This window comes from Zea mays, chromosome 3 (assembly GCF_902167145.1).
Source record: "Zea mays cultivar B73 chromosome 3, Zm-B73-REFERENCE-NAM-5.0, whole genome shotgun sequence".
Lineage (NCBI taxonomy): Eukaryota > Viridiplantae > Streptophyta > Magnoliopsida > Poales > Poaceae > Zea > Zea mays.
In genome coordinates this window covers 140,506,681-140,524,502 of record NC_050098.1, presented here as the reverse complement: position 1 = coordinate 140,524,502, position 17,822 = coordinate 140,506,681, and the positions used below count along the sequence as shown (strand labels likewise).

General features: G+C 48.8%; 2 protein-coding genes across 3 annotated transcripts; both read right to left on the bottom strand.

The window, feature by feature from the left end:
- Positions 1 to 3,531: 3,531 nt before the first annotated feature.
- Positions 3,532 to 7,865, bottom strand: LOC100281065 (uncharacterized). Of its 2 annotated transcripts, none has more exons than NM_001153984.2 (5): positions 7,694 to 7,865; positions 6,590 to 7,249; positions 5,571 to 5,646; positions 5,347 to 5,473; positions 3,532 to 4,657 (listed from the first exon to the last, which is right to left on the bottom strand). In NM_001153984.2, exons 2-5 carry the CDS (start codon positions 7,225 to 7,227, stop codon positions 4,452 to 4,454), a joined length of 1,047 nt encoding a protein of 348 aa, NP_001147456.1. In that variant the 5' UTR covers positions 7,228 to 7,249; positions 7,694 to 7,865; the 3' UTR covers positions 3,532 to 4,451. The 2 variants fall into 2 exon arrangements, with proteins under 2 accessions (NP_001147456.1, NP_001398321.1); NM_001411392.1 differs by having other exon boundaries at positions 7,337 to 7,837.
- A 2,373-nt stretch (positions 7,866 to 10,238) lies between these two features.
- LOC103650630 (subtilisin inhibitor) lies at positions 10,239 to 10,902 on the bottom strand. The gene is made up of 3 exons (XM_035966316.1): positions 10,855 to 10,902; positions 10,721 to 10,770; positions 10,239 to 10,623 (listed from the first exon to the last, which is right to left on the bottom strand). The coding sequence occupies exon 3, from the start codon at positions 10,608 to 10,610 to the stop codon at positions 10,380 to 10,382; it is 231 nt and encodes a 76-aa protein (XP_035822209.1). The 5' UTR covers positions 10,611 to 10,623; positions 10,721 to 10,770; positions 10,855 to 10,902; the 3' UTR covers positions 10,239 to 10,379.
- Positions 10,903 to 17,822: the final 6,920 nt, after the last annotated feature.

Here is a 17,822-nt window from a genome sequence, read left to right as displayed (position 1 = left end):
CCCCTGCCCTCCCCGCTCGCCGGCGGCGCGGCCCCGCCTCGCCCCCTCCTTGCCCGCGGCGGCGCGCGGCCCCCGCCCCCTGCTCGCCCGGAGCGGCCCCCGGCGGCTCGGCCCCGGCATAGCGCCCGCCCCGGCCCCGGCCCCGGCCCCGGCGCGGCCCCTGCCCCCGGCACGGCCTCGGCCCCCTGCGCGCGTCGTCCTGGCCCTTGGCGTGGTTCGCGTGGCCTCGCGCTTCCCCGTTTACCGCTAGCGCGTTCCCGCGTGCGCAAGCCCGCGCTCGCGGTGATTATTTTTGGTTGGTAGTCAATGTCAAACTCCGTTAGTTAGCGTGCTGCGTCGCGCGCTTCGTCGCGCGACGGATTTGTCTAATTTCATATTCTATTTATGTGTTGCGTCGTACGCTTCGTCGCGCGACGATCCATTTTAATTTCAGGTTGTTTAATGTGTAACATCGCGCGTGTATTCACGCGACGTTCCGCTTTAGACTCAGTTTAGTTGACGTATGCCGTCGTGCGTTTCGTCGCGCGAAGCTTAACGTCTCTTTATAATTAATGCAAAGTGTCTCGTTGTGCGCTTGGTCGCGCGACGAGTCGTGGATTTATTAATTCGATTTAGAGTGCTATGTCACGCGTCTCGCCGCGCGACAATCTTTTTATTCACCTTCATCTGCTTATAATGATTAGACATGAAACATGACTTTACTTTATGCTAAACCTAGTGTCTGTATTAATGCCTTTCAATTGAGCGAGTGGTTTAATTCATAAATATGTAACGTGATCGTTCCTCGACTGTCTTTTTCTCTTTCTCTCTTAACCTTAACTGCGAGCCCGCGTGGAACGTCTGTTTACTTACTGCATTCTATTGTATGGTGTACTGTTCGTTTGTATTAAATGTGTGGATGTATGTATGTTTGCGCTCGCATAGAGAACGATCCGGTTGAAGAGCTCGAAGAACTCGCAGGAGAAGCCCCTGAGCAGCAGTCGGTTGGTGGAGGCAAGTGTCCCTTGACCTATCTCTGTCCTATTCATTCTTTAATTCACCTCCCGCATTACACATTTATACCTAAGGATTGACTAGCTTTGTTATCCATGTCCTTGTTTACCTATTTGGGTTGGATTATTATTGTTTAGCTTTATGTTATTGCTCAAACTCTAATCAATGAACATGATGAGATTATCTATGATACGCTGTTTTCCCTTCTCTTATTATGATGTTGTACTTGTGGCCTTTAAGGGGGCTCGAGCGGTTTCTCGAGTGCCCCTCCGTAAGGACCTGTTCTTTGGATGACCGTCCGGGAAAACAGTGCAACCATGAGGGTGGAATGGGATGCCCTTAGCTGAATAATTAGAGGATCCGGGGTGTAGTTCGCTTAGCCGTTGTGCCGTCAATGGGGCTCGGTGTATGCGGCTCGCTCTGCCAAGTTTGGGTTCGCCCCTTGGGGAGGAGTGCGGTGCATTTAGGAAACCTAACGGGTGGCTACAGCCCTGGGGAATCTTTGTAAAGGCTACGTAGTGATGCCCTGCTGGGTCACCTTGGTAGTGATCAATGGAGAGTCATTATCTCCGGGCAGAAAGGGAATCACGGCTTGTGGGTAAAGTGCACAACCTCTGCAGAGTGTTTGAAAACTGATATATCAGCCATGCTCGCGGTTATGAGCGGCCAAGGGAGCTCCAGTGATTAGTGGTACTTGATCAGAGACATTTTGGGTTACAGGTGGCAATGAGATTGATGGTTCTGGTTATGACTATGGTGCTGGTAAATGGTATTCTTTCCGTTTGGAAAGGGGTACATCAGGCTAATAACTTGGGTTAATGTTAAAACCTGGCTTTCTACTAGTAAATAATAATCTGACCAACTAAAAGCAACTGCTTGACTTATCCCCACATAAAGCTAGCCCACTACAGCCAAACAGGATACTTGCTGAGTATGTTGATGTGTACTCACCCTTGCTCTACACACCAAACCCCCCCATCCCCAGGTTGTCAGCATTGCAACCACTGCTCAGGCGAAGATGAAGCTGTGGAAGGAGACTTCCAGGAGTTCCAAGACTGCGACGAGTTCTAGGCGTGGGTTAGCGGCAACCCCCAGTCGGCTGCCTATGAAGGTCGCGTTTATCTACGTTTCTTTTTCGCACTTTGATTTATTGTAAAGACTATGTGGATGTCTCAGACATCATGATGTAATCGACTATTATTTCCCTTTATTTAATACTATTTGAGCATTGTGTGATGATGTCCATGTTATGTAACTGTTGTGTACGTGAATTGCTGATCCTGGCACGTACATGGTTCGCATTCGGTTTGCCTTCTGAAACCGGGTGTGACAGCGAACCGGGAAAACAACATTATCCTTCCCATAGCTAGCCACCTCAGGCTACGAAGGAACAAGACCGGTGTCACATCAAATTACTCCAGTAGCAGGTAATGATGAGTCTCGGCATGCGCCCATGACGTCGACTGTCCTCAGCTCTATACGAAGGCAAAGAAACATCAGCATGACCTGGGGCCGCACCGCCAGCTACGCTTCTACAGGGCTCAAGCACTTCTCCGCTGGCCACGTTAGCACATAGCTACACGCCCATATGTACAGCTGGGTCACCTCCTTGTATCTATAAAAGGAGATGCTCAGGGCCTTTCCACGGCACGCTTTGAAGGCTAACTCAGACGGCTTATTTCAAGGCAAATCTTCTCTCCACAGCACGAGACCTCTCAAGAGACCTGGGATCCGTTCCCTCTCTCGCGAAGCTTGTAACCCCTACTACAAGCACTCCGGTGCAAGATAATATAAGCCTCATCGTCCCTCTTGTGTTTCATCTTGCATCAATCCATCCGGGCAGGGACACGCAACATAAAATTCACTAGAGTTGAGGGTCCCCGCGGGTCCAAAACACCGACATTATGATAAACATATAGATAACAATAATAATCAAATTATAAATTTATTAATAGTCTAATACATTTGGTATAAAGAACGGTCAAAGTTCACATAGAATTTCCAAGATGCATTACCCTTGATTACAATCATGAATACTTTTATTTTATTTCTTTCCTCGTATTCGTATAACACAAACTATTGAGATAATAAAACATGGAATACGTATCTCTTTTATATAGCCACAGTCCAAATTATCATTACTTTGAAGTTTGAACAGCCGTCATGCCTTGTATAAAATCAAAGACTAAAAAAATATAAACCACATGTCAACAAACATATAATTTGTCCACAGGATTTTTTGTTTTTGCCAATCTTCTTGCAGTAGCCTGATCCGTGATGGAAAGACAGTTCACATTTAAGGATGTGTTTCATCTCGTGTAATCGTCCTAGTGATCCAAAGCTTTAGTGATGAAAAATGACCATCAAAATACTAAGCAGTAGAAGAAGAAAAACATGTGCCTTGTATTGATCTAATAAAAAATGGGCAGATATGTGAATAAAGAAGGAATCTATTAAAGAGCAAAAATCAGAAAAAAAAACAGAAATATAATCTACTATAAGAACTGTAATGTCTTTTCAACTGTAGGCAACAACTCAAGCTCGTCTAAACGAAAATGTAGTTCTTTTTTGTGTGCGCGCGCGCCATATTAAAATCATATCCAGCGACAGATGTGTCATATTAAACTCTTGCTTTCACAGAAGCATCTTAACATTGGATTTTTAGGCTCTACTATAACTGCAAATTGCCGAGCAAGAAACGAATTACTCGTGAACAGTTAGATGAGTCCAAATCATTGTTAACGGCACACTGCATATAAACATAAACCCAGTTAAATCTCATATAACCTACAACGACATGTTGAAACGAACACAAGCAGGATCTTGGCAGCTAAAATGAACTTGGAATATACTGTCATCACAATGCGATAAAAATACAGTGCTCAAATAAATGTAAGAACCCAAAGTATCCAATATCTTGCTGTGCACATCACAAATAAAATGAAACTGAACTGCACCAGCCCTTCAACCTCACCATCTTATTAGGACAATGGACATGGCCCGACAACTCCTCACGCAACGGTTTTCCAGGATGTGGCATAACCTAAAGAGGACCAGCTCACATTCCATTCGTGTGCCACACTAATACAAGGGCCATGGCGCCTAAACTCGACAGAGAATCGACTAAAAAGGAATGGATTAGAACCTTAGTGTTCTAGATTCAAACTGATACAAGGATCCATGGAAGTCATCAATCTGCAAACAGATCCTAAACACCTCCGACTGGTCAAGCATCAATAATGGACAGAAGCTAACGATGACCGCCAGGTGCACATTCTGAAAGAACTAAGGACCAGATCCACAGTTATTAACCTTTCCAGCTTTATTCACCGTGGGATGAGATTCCCGGTTCACCGGTGCTGCTCCTCTCATGATGCTACTAACAACCACAAAGAGTGGCATAAAGGGGCAGCAGGTTCTGCAAAGCTCAGGGATCCAAAAGCTGGAACAAAGGGATCTTAAATGCGGAGGCCAGAGATAGCGTCGCGCCCTGAACTGGGATCACTGTGTTTCAGAGACAGGTTTGCAAATTGCGAATCCAGGTCTCTACTGTTACTGCGGCTATGGGTAGGAGCCTGCTGCTGCGGCACATGTTGTTGCTGTTGCTGCTGCTGGAACAATGTTCTAAGGCGGCCAATTTCCCTCTCAAACATCTCCTGCTGATCTGCAACATCAGCGAGAAAAAAATGGTGAGTCAACTGTTTTAAAAAGATGGTTGGCGAGCTCCAGTATGTTCCTGATGATTTATAAGTCAACTGTTCCCTACTGAATAATTTCTGAAGTAATAACTGCTGAAATGCAACTATGCTGATACACTGTAGTATAATTTAAAGTGAACTTTTCAGATGATCTCACTGTTCTCATAAAAGTGGTAATGCAGTAGTCTTTTATCAAGACAATAATGTTTTAACTACAGCCATTGTCTATTAGAATTTAGCTAAGCAACTATGAAAGATCTTCTCTTTTGATATGCTACATTAGACTATATAATTTGTTATAAAAGTATTTAGTAGTTAACAGCTATATTGTTTGAATAGCTCCACAGTATATTTTATCATAACTTCAGGAAATTAAAAAAGATTGACAATCTATGACGGAACATGGACATGATGAAATATAGTAACCTCTGTTTTTAGCTGGAACTAAAATATTATATGAACATGTCAACTGTAGGCATATAGTTGGTGCTTAGTTTACAACAAAAACATGTTTACAGGTTCCTAACATATCTGCAGGTCCATCACACAGACTTATAAAGATCCAAAACCTGACTGCTACTACAATTCCCAAGAACAAAAGACATATTCTGAAAGTCACCGAAGAAACTCTGGGGAAAGAAAGAGGAATACTTACAACGTTTAATGAGATGCTCCTGAGATAGACTCTCAAGCCGTTGCTTCAAGGCTTTATTTTCCAAGTCTAACATGATATTTTGCTGACCGAGAAAATCCATTTCAGCAGTTACTTCTATTCCCTCTGTCTGCAGGCATAAAATTTAAGAATTTTCTGGGATGTTTAAGGTTCCTCACTCGTGCAAGAAACGATTGATATAGTTCATTTAGAACAAAAAAAATTACCTGTAAGGACTGAACTCTTCTCTCAAGCTCTGCAATATACTGGAGCTTCCGGACACGAGATCTCTGAGCATATTGTCTGCAATTGTTATAAAAAGTAAAAATGTAAATAAACACACCTCAAAATTCAAGGTATATCAGCATATATCTACATGGACACGAGACATGGCTCCTGCATTGTGTAAACTTAAGTGTGTATATATTGATAACAAAATGAAGCTAGATGCACATGAAGATGTGCACCTACATTGTATTCAAGTGTATTCCGAATTTAAAGATGGAAAACATTGAGACACATTCCATATGTACAGTTCCATCTTATTAGGACTGGAAACATCCTAAGGAGCTGGCGAACTTCCCATAGAATCTATTTGCACATTGATTGGTCAGTGGTCATTGCATCCAAATTCCATTTTGTTTTTAAGTCACATAGTCACTTGTATTTTAGGGACGCTACTCCACATGAGTAGAGTTTCCCACTTCAAGTTTGTACCCATGTAGAATTGCCACAGTAAATACACCAATAAAATGTCTATCTAAATACATTTGTGCTATTTAATCACTTAATTCAGTTCTTAAACAGAGCACATCATAAGAGAAAACAAACTTACTGTGCGGCATGTGGTATAGCTATGTGCTCATCTTTTAGTCTAAAAGAATATTGAAAATTAGAATTCTGGTTTCACTAAAGTGTTTGCTTTCTACCATTACACTTATTACCACTAATGATGTTTCAAAAACAGAGTCCACGAAACTACTACACAACAACAACAAGGTTTTTTAGTCCCAAGTAAGTTGGGTTCTACGAAACTAATCCCTGCTATTCCAAATTTTATAAGATATTTTGGCTTTTATAGATGCATGACTCTTACTATGTATCTAATCATAGTGTATATGCAAGTGTATAGCAAAATCTATGCATCTAGAAAAAAGAATAAAATGTCTTGTGATTTGGAAATTGGAATGGAGGAAGTAACATAATACTTCAAACTGACTGCAACAATAGTATCAATGCAACTCACTGTTTGGCTCGTTTGGTGTCAGTCTCCGACTGAGAGTGCCTCAGGCCCTCCTTTCTCTCTATTACAATCCTCTGGTCATAAGCCGCATCGCCATGGGCCTTCCTATTCACCCCATTGGGCACATGACCAAGCTCATGCTCACCAAATGAGCTGGACGGACCATGGCGCCCTCCATTCTTCTCCCTGCCTGGCATTGGCATGCCACCACCCTGCCGGTACATCTGCCTGGACTCCCAAGGCCGCCCAAATGAGGCTGGCTCAGGGAAGAATTCGGGCGCACCGGCCAAAGAAGCCACCTGCCCTCCTCCCCTCATGCCATCAAGCACATTGTCAAACTCGTACATGCCCCCCGCAGCGCTGCCGCCTTCGAAGAGCGCGAACGAGTCGCTGGACGACCTGCGGTGGCCAGGCCGGCCGTGCGCCCGCGCCGGAGTCTCGGGCTCGTCGAGCAGGTCGTCCAGCCACGACGGCTGCTCGTCAGCGAGGAAGCTCTCGGACGACGTGCGCTGGTGGCCGTGCCGGTGGGGCGTCTCCCGCGGCCGCGCGATTGGGCCGAGCTCGGCGTGCGGCGCCGCCACCGGGAACGGGCTCCGCGGCGGAAGCAACGCCTGCTTCTGGAACCTCCCGTTCGCCATCATGGCGTTGGCGTGGTGACCCAAACTGCACAGAGAAACAGTGACAGAAAACGGTGTGTGTGAGAGAGAGAGAAAATCCCCAAGATTTGAGAAACCGTAGCACTTAAACTACCTCAGTGAAAGATTAAAAATTCAGGCGGGATTGTTGCGGCTCCGGCCACAGATCTCGTCCAGGAACCACCGCATGTGCAGAAAACCGAAAACTTGCGGCGAATTCGAATCAAGGACGCATACAGAACGGCACTGAATAGTCGCAAGTAAGACCCAAGATTTCCCGAGAATGAAAGCGAGAAAAAAAATAAACGGCGGGAAACAAACGAAGCTAAAGCAATCTCGAAGAAATCCGCGGTTGGGAAAAACGGAAATCCGGTTGGAATTGCGCCAACTGAACCGGATCGCGTTCCATACAACAACCGCAACAGACGCTAAAAATTGGCCATCAAAAAATAGGTACGGGAGAAGCACGCACCGATCCGGCCGCGGCTCCAGCGCGTCGCCGCTTCGGTTCCGGCGCCAGAATCCCAATCCTAAATCCGAATCCTGGAGGAATTGGTGAGCAGAGAGCACGGAGGAGGGTAGCAAGGATGGGAGGCGGATAAACGACGAGAGAGACGGAGAGAGTACAGAGAGGACGGGGAGAGAAAAGTCAAATACGCACTAGTCCTATTTATAACGGCAGAAAAAATCGTGGTTTTGATGGCTGCGATCGACGCGATTTATCTAGATCGATCCATCCTGGCCGTTGGATCGCGTAGTTCCGACGAGGGGGGCAGTGTGCCGCGGGGGGCAATTGCTTTGGATACTCGTGTGGATGGGGGAAAAAGATAAAATTTCCGAGGTAACATGCTATGAGATGGTCAGATGGAGGTCAATCCAACTTTTGCTTGGATTCATTACATTATCCACTAGATGGTAGGCTGGTGAGTAAAAATACTGTTAAGTGTCTGTAAAAACAGTAGTAAAGTGTCCGTATGTTGCCTTGGTTTTCATTTATGCTTGACCATAGAATATAAAACATAAAAAACATATGTGTTTTGTTTGTCAGATGAGTGTAAATATGTGTTTGATGACAACATAATTTTATCTTTTTCATCATTAAAATGTGAGGGAGCATGAAAACTGGTGCTTTATATAAAAAAAATCATGCCTACTCCCTCTCATGGTTGTCCCAAGTCAAATTATATAAAGTTTGATCAGATTTATAGAGAAAAAACATTAACATCTGTCACTTTAAACATGTAATCTATAAATCTTTTAAAATATATTCAATGTACTAGTCTTATGTTGATCAAATTTAACTTATGCCCCTTTCAGATCTTTAGAATTAAATTCCATTCTAATAATAGAAGGTAATTTCGGCACGAACCAATTAAGCTAATATGGTTTGATACAAAATATATGTATATACTATTGTAGGCAATATAAGGGAAATATTTATAAAGTGGTTTCTATTATAGGAGAGCGAGACGAGGAGTGTATTATAAGATGTAGAACAAAAACATAGTCTGGTAATAATACATCAAATCAATTTTCGTTCTGCACCTATAAATTTAAGATAGGCTTATATCAGAACTTTTAGGAAGTGGTGGAATATCAAATTGTCAGTAAAAATAGGCTATTCTATTGAGCGTATTTCAACTACTTCGAAATGCAAACGACCTCTTTGGGTAAACTTAGACTATCTCCAGCAGCTTACCCATACAGACATCCATATTCAAACTCCATCCTGCGACAGTCCAAAAAAGTGCTTATGTGTATACTCTGTCTTAGATCCAGCATTTTGGGACGAAGAGAATAAGCAGAGAAGGTCTCTGCTGGCAAGAAAGCAAGATACTTAACTTCATTCATGCTATAACTGTCAAAGTGGATATGGTTGGAATTAGCATTTGGGGGTGGGAGGCTGTGATGCTGGTTTTTATACTTGCAATAGCAGCCACGTATCATCTTTGAGTTTTTTTTTACAGTTAAAACAATCATAAAAAGCAATGAATCTCTAAATGTCATTATTATACTCATGATGAGGACTAAAAAAGAAGTGATGCTATCGTTTAAGGAAAGGGAACTAGTACTAGCAACGCAGGATGGCAACGATGTGAGTGATACAGAGTATGCTGTCATGCTGCAGGAAAGGAGTTTTTTTTTTTAATACGGAAACTAGAAATTAAAACTGGAACGCGTATGCATATCGGCATGTGGGTAGTCGGTAGCAGCGTGCATGACGGCATGTGGGTACCAGCGACAAGGCAAAAGAAGCCGACGCGGCCGTGTCGAGCTGTCTGCCTGCCTGCCTCCACCTGCAGGTCCAGACGGACAGAGGTGGTGGAGGGGCACAGCCGGGAACGAACAGAAAAAAACAGCGGAGCCAACACCAGGACAGCTCGAGATCCAGCTGCCGCCGCCGACCCACTGGGCTGCCTGCACGTGTGCTGTGTCTTTTCCCCCTTTCCTTTTGGGTATTTTTCTTGCGGTGTGTATGTATTTTTTTTTTATATTTTGCGATGTAGATATTAGAGCGTTGATTAGTTAGCGGGAAACATATCCTATGCACAAGATCAAATTAGGGCTAGTTTGGGAGTTCAAATACCGGAGGGGATTGAAGGGGCTAAAATCCCTTCCTTATTTAAAATTGTATAAGGAGAGGAATTTAGCTTCTCCAATCCCTTCCGATTTTCTGTCTCCCAAACTAGCCCTTAGTGTAAATATATTTTAGATGTGGTTCTCTTAACAGAACTATTCCTAATAATCCCTATTTTCTAGTACGTATACTAGCTAATATATATGCTGTGACGAAGTCATTGGCAGCTTCCATTTCACCAAGAGAACGGGAAATTAGCAAACGAATTAAGAGCTAGTTTGAGAATCTTATTTTCTAAAAATTTTCTATTTTTCCAAAAAGAATAGTTTATTTTCTCTTAAAAATATAAATCCTTTGAAAAAATGGAGTTTCCAAACTAGTGCCGAGAGTCCGAAACCGAAGTGTACGTCGTCATCACACATGCACGAATGGATCCAGCTAGTAGGTACACAAATATCACATATATATACACGGATACACCTTGCCTTTTATTTATCAATTGTTCATACAAAACTATAAATAATTCCATGCACGTTGGCAGCTGGCACCTGCTGCATGTATGCATGTCCCTCCTATCCAGCTAGCCGATCCGGGGAGCTTTGGCGACCTTGTCGTTGGAGTCGACGAAGACCCTGACTCGGCCGGTGCTGTAGTCCATGGTGACGAAGGCGTCGGCTGGGACCACCTGCACGTCGGCGCCCGGCTTGTCCTCCTTGATCTTCTTCTTGGCCTCCTCCGATGACATGCCCACAACCTCCGGCCACGAGTCCTTGGGAGCGGCGGCGGCGGCGCTCGGTCCACTGGTTGCCATCTCGATCACGCGCCTGGAAATTTGACATACAGGACCCGACTGCTGGTTATCGATCTTCACAAGGCAAGAAAGAAAGAAAGAGAGAAAGAACCCGATGAGCAGACGATTACCGGCCCGAGGTTGCTTGACGTAGATTCCAATTAAATGTGTATTGTTTGGCCTGTTATGTTTTAGGACATGCATTACGCGATTTATAGGCGGGCGGTGGGGGTCAATCACAAATTAAAAGCTTGATGACCGGTACCTCCGATGGACATTTGGACGGACGCAAAGTTCTGAATGAACACTGGAGAGTCAGTCAGCAGATGGCACCCCAATGCTGCTCAATTCCTTTATTTATTCTCAAATGCAATCACAACCAATGGTTAGTTTAGTTGGCCGGCCGGGCCAGCGAGCCAATATGTATAATATCGCTAGATTTTTATAATACGATTATATTTTGGCGGCGGTTTAATTAAGAGCCGTTTTTATGGCGACCTATAAATTAAGACGCTTCTAGAGATATCTTTACCCATTAGGTGCTCTAGAGACATCTTTAGGTGCGGCTCTAACACTAGTCGTCTCTAATTCTCTATAGAGGCAAATGATTCTACTTTTAGAGGTGGCTTATAACACAACAACCTCTAAAGACCTTATTTACCTAGTTGACCTAGGACAAAAAAGGTGAATCCCTCCATGAGATGCATCATGTTACAGAGCGACGAGATCACCACAAGACGACGAGGCAAAGGTGGGGAACAATCGTTGACTGCCACCGTGAGGCAAGGCAAAGGCAAAGCACCATCCACCGCCACTGGTAGGGTCAATGGTGTGGCAGTGTCGAACACCACTTGGTCTTCATGGCGACCTATAAATTAAGACGCCTCTAAAGATATCTTTACTCTTTAGGTGCGGCTCTAAAGTTAGTCGTCTCTAATTCTCTATAGATGATTCATCCTGACTTTATCAGCCATCACCTAAACAAGTGGTCGAGGGCAGCGCTCGTCCGTCGCATCTACAAGACTTGGGGATCACCTCAACAAGTTGAACCAACCACTGAGGGGCCCTCGTGTTGGGACGAAGACGCGACGCTCCCCTCAACCCTGTCCTCAAACTATCAAGGCATGAAAAGACGAGGCAAAGTCCAGGAACCTACCGACGGCATGAAGACAACCTATTCCTGACCACAACAAAGGCTACCAAACACGTTGACCAAGCGAAGGGTCGGGGGCTGACTCCTGGCGAAGTTCCAAGACTTGTAGAGCGTTGAAGGCAACCTATGATGTCAACACTAGTAGACCTCACCCCAAAGAATCTCTGTGAGACAGAGTTCGTCGTCAGCGAGCCCACCTGTAAATGACCTAGGAGGGTATTAATTACAGTGTAGTTAGGGAGGTCCATACATAGTCCTATAATTACCCTCTTGTGTTGTGCATGGCGGGAATATAGTTGGTAGTCGTGGGTATTACTGTACTTAGTTTACCAATCCCCGGCTACCCCTATAAATATCCCGAGTCCTATAACCTTTGGGTCACGCTTGGTAATACAATCGTGCCTGCATTCTACTGCTTGATTGTGTTACTCATTCCCCCATTCCCGAGTGCTTGGTTGTGTATCTCCGTGCCAATAGGTGCCACCTCCTTCAACTACCATCCCATAGGTATTAAATGGGTTTTCAAAAACAAACAGGGTGAGGATGGGTTGGTAGTGAGAAACAAAGCGAGGTTGGTTGCCCAAGGGTATAGCCAGAAATAGGGTATTGATTATGAGGATACCTTTGCCTCTGTTGCCTATTTGGAGGCCATTAAGATCCTTTTAGCCTTTGCTGCTTCAAAGTGTTTTAAGCTTTTTTAAATGGGTGTAAAAGGTGCATTTTTTGAATGGGTATATAGAAGAAGAGGTCCATGTGAGGCAGACCCCTGGTTTTGAGAGTTCCAAGTTTCCAAACCATGTTTTTAAACTACAAAAAACTTTTGTGTGGTTTAAAACAAGCCCCTAGAGCCTGGTACGAACGTTTGAAATCTTTCTTGCTTTCAAAGGGTTTTAAAATGGGCTCTGTGGACAAAACTCTTTTTCTTCTCAAGCATGGCAGCGATACCCTTTTAGTCCAGATATACATCGATGATATTATTGTCGGCGTTTCGGACCCGCGAGGACCGTCAACCGACCAGTGAATTTGTTGCTATGTATCCCTGCCCAGATGGGTTGATGCAAGATGGAACACAAGAGGGAAATGAGGCTTATGTTATCTCGCACCGGGGTGCTCGTAGTAGGGGTTACAAGCGTCGCGAGAGAGCGAGGGCGAGAGCGAGACAAAGAGAGAGAGAGAGAGAGAGAGTCCCTGCGTGCGTCCGTCTCTGCCTGTCTCGTCTGCCCCGCCTCCCTCTATGTCAACGTGTATTCACGTATGTCCACCTGAACGTGTGTCCACGTGAGCCTATCTCTGCCTCCGTGTTGTAACGTCAACCCCCTTAGGAAGGCCCTGGACATCCCCTTTTATAAATACAAGGAGATGTCCAGCTGTACAACGGGGTGTAGCTATGCGCTACGTGGCTGGCGGGGAAGTGCCTTGAGCCCTGTACATGGGCTAACGTGGTCGTTGGAGAAGTGCCTTGAGCCCTGTAGAAGCACAGCTGCCGGGCGGCATGGATCCTGCTGACGTTGTCTTGCTTCCGTAGGGAGCTGAGAACCCTCGACGTCATGGATGCACGCGGGGAACCATCATTACCTGCTATCGGAGTAGTTTGATGTGACTCCGGTCTTGTTCCTTCGTAGCAAAGGATGGCTAGCTAGCGGTAGGGTAATGATGTCTCCCCTGTAGCGTAGTCGGTCCGAGGCCCATGTCAGACGAGGCAGAGACTTCCCCTGAGGCCGAGGCTGAGGTCGGGCGAGGTCGTGACTCCTCCCGAGGCCGAGGCTTGGGGTCGGGCGAGGTGGAGACCTTCTCCCAAGGCCGAGGATGAGGCCGAGGCCTGAGGTCGGGCGAGGCGGAGCTCCCTGCTGCGCCCGAGGCTGAACTCGGGAGAGGTCACGACTTACTGTTGCTAGTCTTGCCCTGGTGGTTGGCACAGTAGCCGGAGCGGGGTGAATAGCGTTGTTTTCCTGCCAGATCGGTCAGTAAAGGGACGAAGTGACTGCGGTCACTTCGACCTTGCCGACTGAGGCACGCGTGTCAGGATAAGGTGTCAGGCGATCCCCGCATTGAATGCGCATGCGATACAGTCGGCTGGTAAGGCGATTTGGCCAAGGTCGCTGCACGACACAGTCTGCCCGAGCTGGGCTTCGGGCGAGCCGAGGGCGCGTCTGCTGACTGAGGGGACCCTCGGGCGAGGCGTGAATCCGTCCGGGACTACTGTTCCCGCCCGAGGCTGGGCTCGGATGAGGTCGCGTCCCTCGGTAGACGTGGCCTTGACTTGAACCGCGCTTTTATCAGCCGGGTATGGTTTGTTCTGAAGATGTTTTCCAGCCGGATTAAGGAGCATTGGGGGTACCCCTAATTACGGTACCCGACAGTAGCCCCCGAGCCTCAAAGGGAGTGCGGGCATTCGCTTGGAGGTTCTGCCGGATTTTTGCAAGGGGACCGGCCCTTCACGGTTATATTTTGTTCCGGTGGGTGCGCGCGAGCGCACCCGCCGGGTGTAGCCCCCGAGGCCTCGGAGGAGTGGTTTGACTCCTCTGAGGTCTTAATTCTTTTTGCGATGCCTCGGTCGGCCTTGTTGTTCCCTCATGTGGCCTGGCCGTAGCCCGGGTGCACGGTTAGGCTCCAAGTTTTCACGCTGGTTTGTTGACGTGGTCAACGGTTCGGCCGTACCCTGGTGCGAGAGCAGCCCCCGAGCCTCTGCACGGAGCGAGAGGACGATCAAGGACCGTCTCGACTTTTATTGTACGCCCCTTCGTCGCCTTTCCGCAAGGAGGAAGGGGGGGAAAGCGCCATGTCACCCTCGGAGGGCACCGAACATGGTGTTTCCAGTGAGTTGCTAGCGGGTGATCTGAGTGGACGCCCGAGCCCCGTTCGATAAGGGTCGGCTAGTGGCCCAGAGGTGCGCTCCAAAAGTACTTGCAGGTGATTTGCCGGACCCGGACCCATTCAATAGGGTCCAAGGGCTCGATGCCTCCCTCCGGTGGGATTCCGTTACAAATCGTTCCTGCTGGTCTCGGAAATGTCCTAGGGTACCTCAGGAGCGTAGCCCGAGCCTCGGCCATGTAACGAACGTACCCAGGGTCATCCCTGACTCTGCGTGCTCTGGGGCGGCTGTCGAACCCTTCCAAGGGGCCAGCCTTCGAACCCCTGATCAGTAAAGGGCTCGGAGCCCGAGTGCTCTGGGGCGGTTGCCGAACCCCGGAGGGCGCAACCTTCGAACCCCTGATCAGTAGGAGGGCTCGGGGCCCATTTCCTTCGCTGGGAAGGATCCTTTTTCGAAATACCCCCTTTCCTGGTCCCTGTGGCAAGAGAGAGAGAGGGAAAGAAAAAGGACATGAATTTAAATAAGGTGGCGTACCTTTTTTGACGCGGTCATCATGATGGAGGCGAAACGGCGCCCGCTTCTCCTGCCGGAGGTGTCGCTTGCCCTGCCAAGGAGTTAATGCGACGAGACGAGCGATTCACGGGGCGTCTGTTGCGCGTGCGCGAGCCGTTCGAGGAACGGAGCACGAGTGCGTCGTATTTACTCCGTGGGAGAGGGCTCCCCTACCGTTTCAGGAGAGGGTGCGAGCCTGTAGGTGATTGGACCGCTGCTTCCGTCCATCTGTTGCTGCAATTACTGCTGGCCCGCCTTTGGCCATATCGACCGTCGCGCCTCTTCCCGCGGCTGACTAACCCATGACCGTTGCACTCAATTGGCACTGTTGGGTCACGCGCAGGGCTGCCTCGAGTCGCGGCACTGGTTCCGCAGTCGAGAAGACGCGGCATTGGCGCGAGTGGCGGTGCGGTTTCCTCGCATGTAGTAACCGTTGCGCCGGTTACATGACATGTGGGCCCGGGCCTCCATGATGGACCGCTGGATGCGACGAAGCTGAAAGGGTGCACAACTGTGGTGTGGTTGCGTGCTTCCTGCATGGCGGTCCGCCCTTTCGACCGCTGGTTTTCGGCGAGGATGGGGGAATGCTTATAACCGCATGGCGGTTACATGCTTCGTGTGCGGCGATTTGGCTTCTTCCGTTTCGGGTCAGCTCGCATGACGTGTGGGACCCAGCCCCCGCGTCGGGGGGTGAGAGCCCTGGAGCGCGTCGGTGGAGACTTTGCCCGTGACGCTCGGGGGTGCGAGCGAGGAGATCTGCCTTTAAAAAGGGGGGCGATCCCCCGGGCAGTAGCCATGCCTTCACACTTCTCGCCTTCATCGTGCCCTTCCACCTTCCGAGCCCCCAGATGGGGTGCACCCATGTTGCCTCCTTCTTGCTACTGTTGGAGGAGCATGACCCCATGGGGGTTGGCGCTCTTCGGTCATCGCTCGGCTTCAAGGATTTTCATCAGGCAGCCCGGCTGCAGTCCCTCACCAATGGTCATCCGTAGGGATGATCACCAGCCTTATGGTGGGGAGAAGCAAGCCGGGTTGCGGCCTCTGCCCCGCCCTCAGCTTCAAGGATGTTCATCATCCGTGCTAGGGAGGAGGGCGCGCCGAATTGGGTCCTGCCTCCTGCATGGGCCGGTGGCCCGCTCCTTCCTCCAACATTTGGGGGAGAAGGGCATCCTCCAGCCCTGCGGAGGAGGCGTCCTCCAGCCATGCGGGGGAAGGCGAACTGCTGCTGCCCGATCAGGGTGCAGCTGTCCGTCCTCCATCCGGGCGACGGTCGTGCCGTGCGCAGGTGGTTGTTGTCGCCGGTGCTGAAGTGGTGGCCGTCGCTGGGGAGGCTTCCACCGCAGCGGTGGTTGCTTCTACCGACGAGACCGTCAGTGCCACCTGCGCTCCGGACCTCCGGCTCTTTGGCTTTAATGGCTGGTTCTCGTCCCCCGTGAGGGGACGTGAACGAGGGCCTTTCGGCAGTAGCGTTTGCCTTGAGGCCATCGCTGTTGTTGTCTAGCCGCCCGAGACGGAGGTCGTTGTCACTCTGCTGGGTGCAGTGGTCGCCGGCGAGCCACCTGGAGTTTGTTATCCCGCAGGCTTTCTGGTGTGGTGGTTGTTCATTCCTGCGGGAATGGACCCGGAGTCCCATTTGTAATGGTACCCTCTTGAGAGCGAGATGTAATAGCTTTAGGTACTAAGACATCTGCCATAGGTCGGGACAACCACCGAGGGCGTTGCCGACGTCTAAGTCTAGGTACCATTGTTAACCCAAGTACGTGTGTTTGTTCTTTGTGGCTGCTGAGGCCTGAACATTTGGGTATAAAGCCGTGTTTCTTTCCTCTTGTTCCGAGCATTAGGACTTGTTCGTCGGTAGCAGAATCACTTATCCGAGCGTGAGTTACTTTTCGCGGAAGGTGATGAGTGAGGTATCCGTATCCCGGAGGCGTGGAGTCCCTCGGCTCGGTCGGCCTTGCCGCTTACGTGTTCTCCCGTCGTTTTTAGGATTCTGTTATCGACGCAGTCGAAAGACACGAAAGTCGTTTTGGCGGAAAACTTTTCCGAGGAAAGATTTGACGCAGAGGGGGCTTCCTCTTTTCTAGACCCGAGGCGACCGCACGGGCCGGGACCCTTGCGGAGGGTCTGGCCGTGGTCGTCGGGTCTGCCCGGTCTGCCCGAGCCATGGCTTCGCGGCAGCGCGCCCGGGCTGAAGGTATGTTTTGTCCGCTCTGTGACTTTGTTTTTGTTTCCATTCTTCTCCTTGCGTCTGAAGAAAGTTGTCCTACTGTCTGCAGGGTTCGAGATGACTCTTAACGAGGCCGTCAAGAACTGCAAGGCGCTTGCCGAGGCGGCTGAGCAGAAGGAGGCCGAGCGTGTGGCCATGTCTGAGGCCATCTCGGCTTTCTGCCAGGCTTTCGGTCTCGACGGCGTCCCCTCGGGTAGCTCCCCCTAGAGTCATCTGTGGGCCTTGCGTGGCCATGTGCGCAACAGACTCCGCGGGGCGCTGCACCACGACGTTAGGCGGGCCTTCGCCGTGCTCGCTTCCCACTATGATGTGGATCTGGAGCGGGTCAGCGAGGGGTACTGCTTACCCGACGATGAGGAGGCTGCCTTAGCCGAGGTCCAGAGGCTTGACGCGGCTGTCGAGGGCCCGAGTGCGGCGCTGGCTTCCTCCTTTGAAGTGGAGGTCCTTCCGCCCGTGTCGCCGGCTGAGGCCGTGCCAGATCCTGTCGAG

Bases quoted from the DNA above. Each gene is read 5' to 3' on its own strand.
- LOC100281065 (NM_001153984.2), bottom strand. From the start codon at position 7,227: ATGATGGCGAACGGGAGGTTCCAGAAGCAGGCGTTGCTTCCGCCGCGG. The intron at 5,647-6,589 runs GTGAGTTGCATT...TAACAATTGCAG, and splicing joins GACACCAAACGAGCCAAACA to ACAATATGCTCAGAGATCTC. The intron at 4,658-5,346 runs GTAAGTATTCCT...CTGATGTTGCAG, and splicing joins GGAGCATCTCATTAAACGTT to ATCAGCAGGAGATGTTTGAG.
- LOC103650630 (XM_035966316.1), bottom strand. From the start codon at position 10,610: ATGGCAACCAGTGGACCGAGCGCCGCCGCCGCCGCTCCCAAGGACTCG.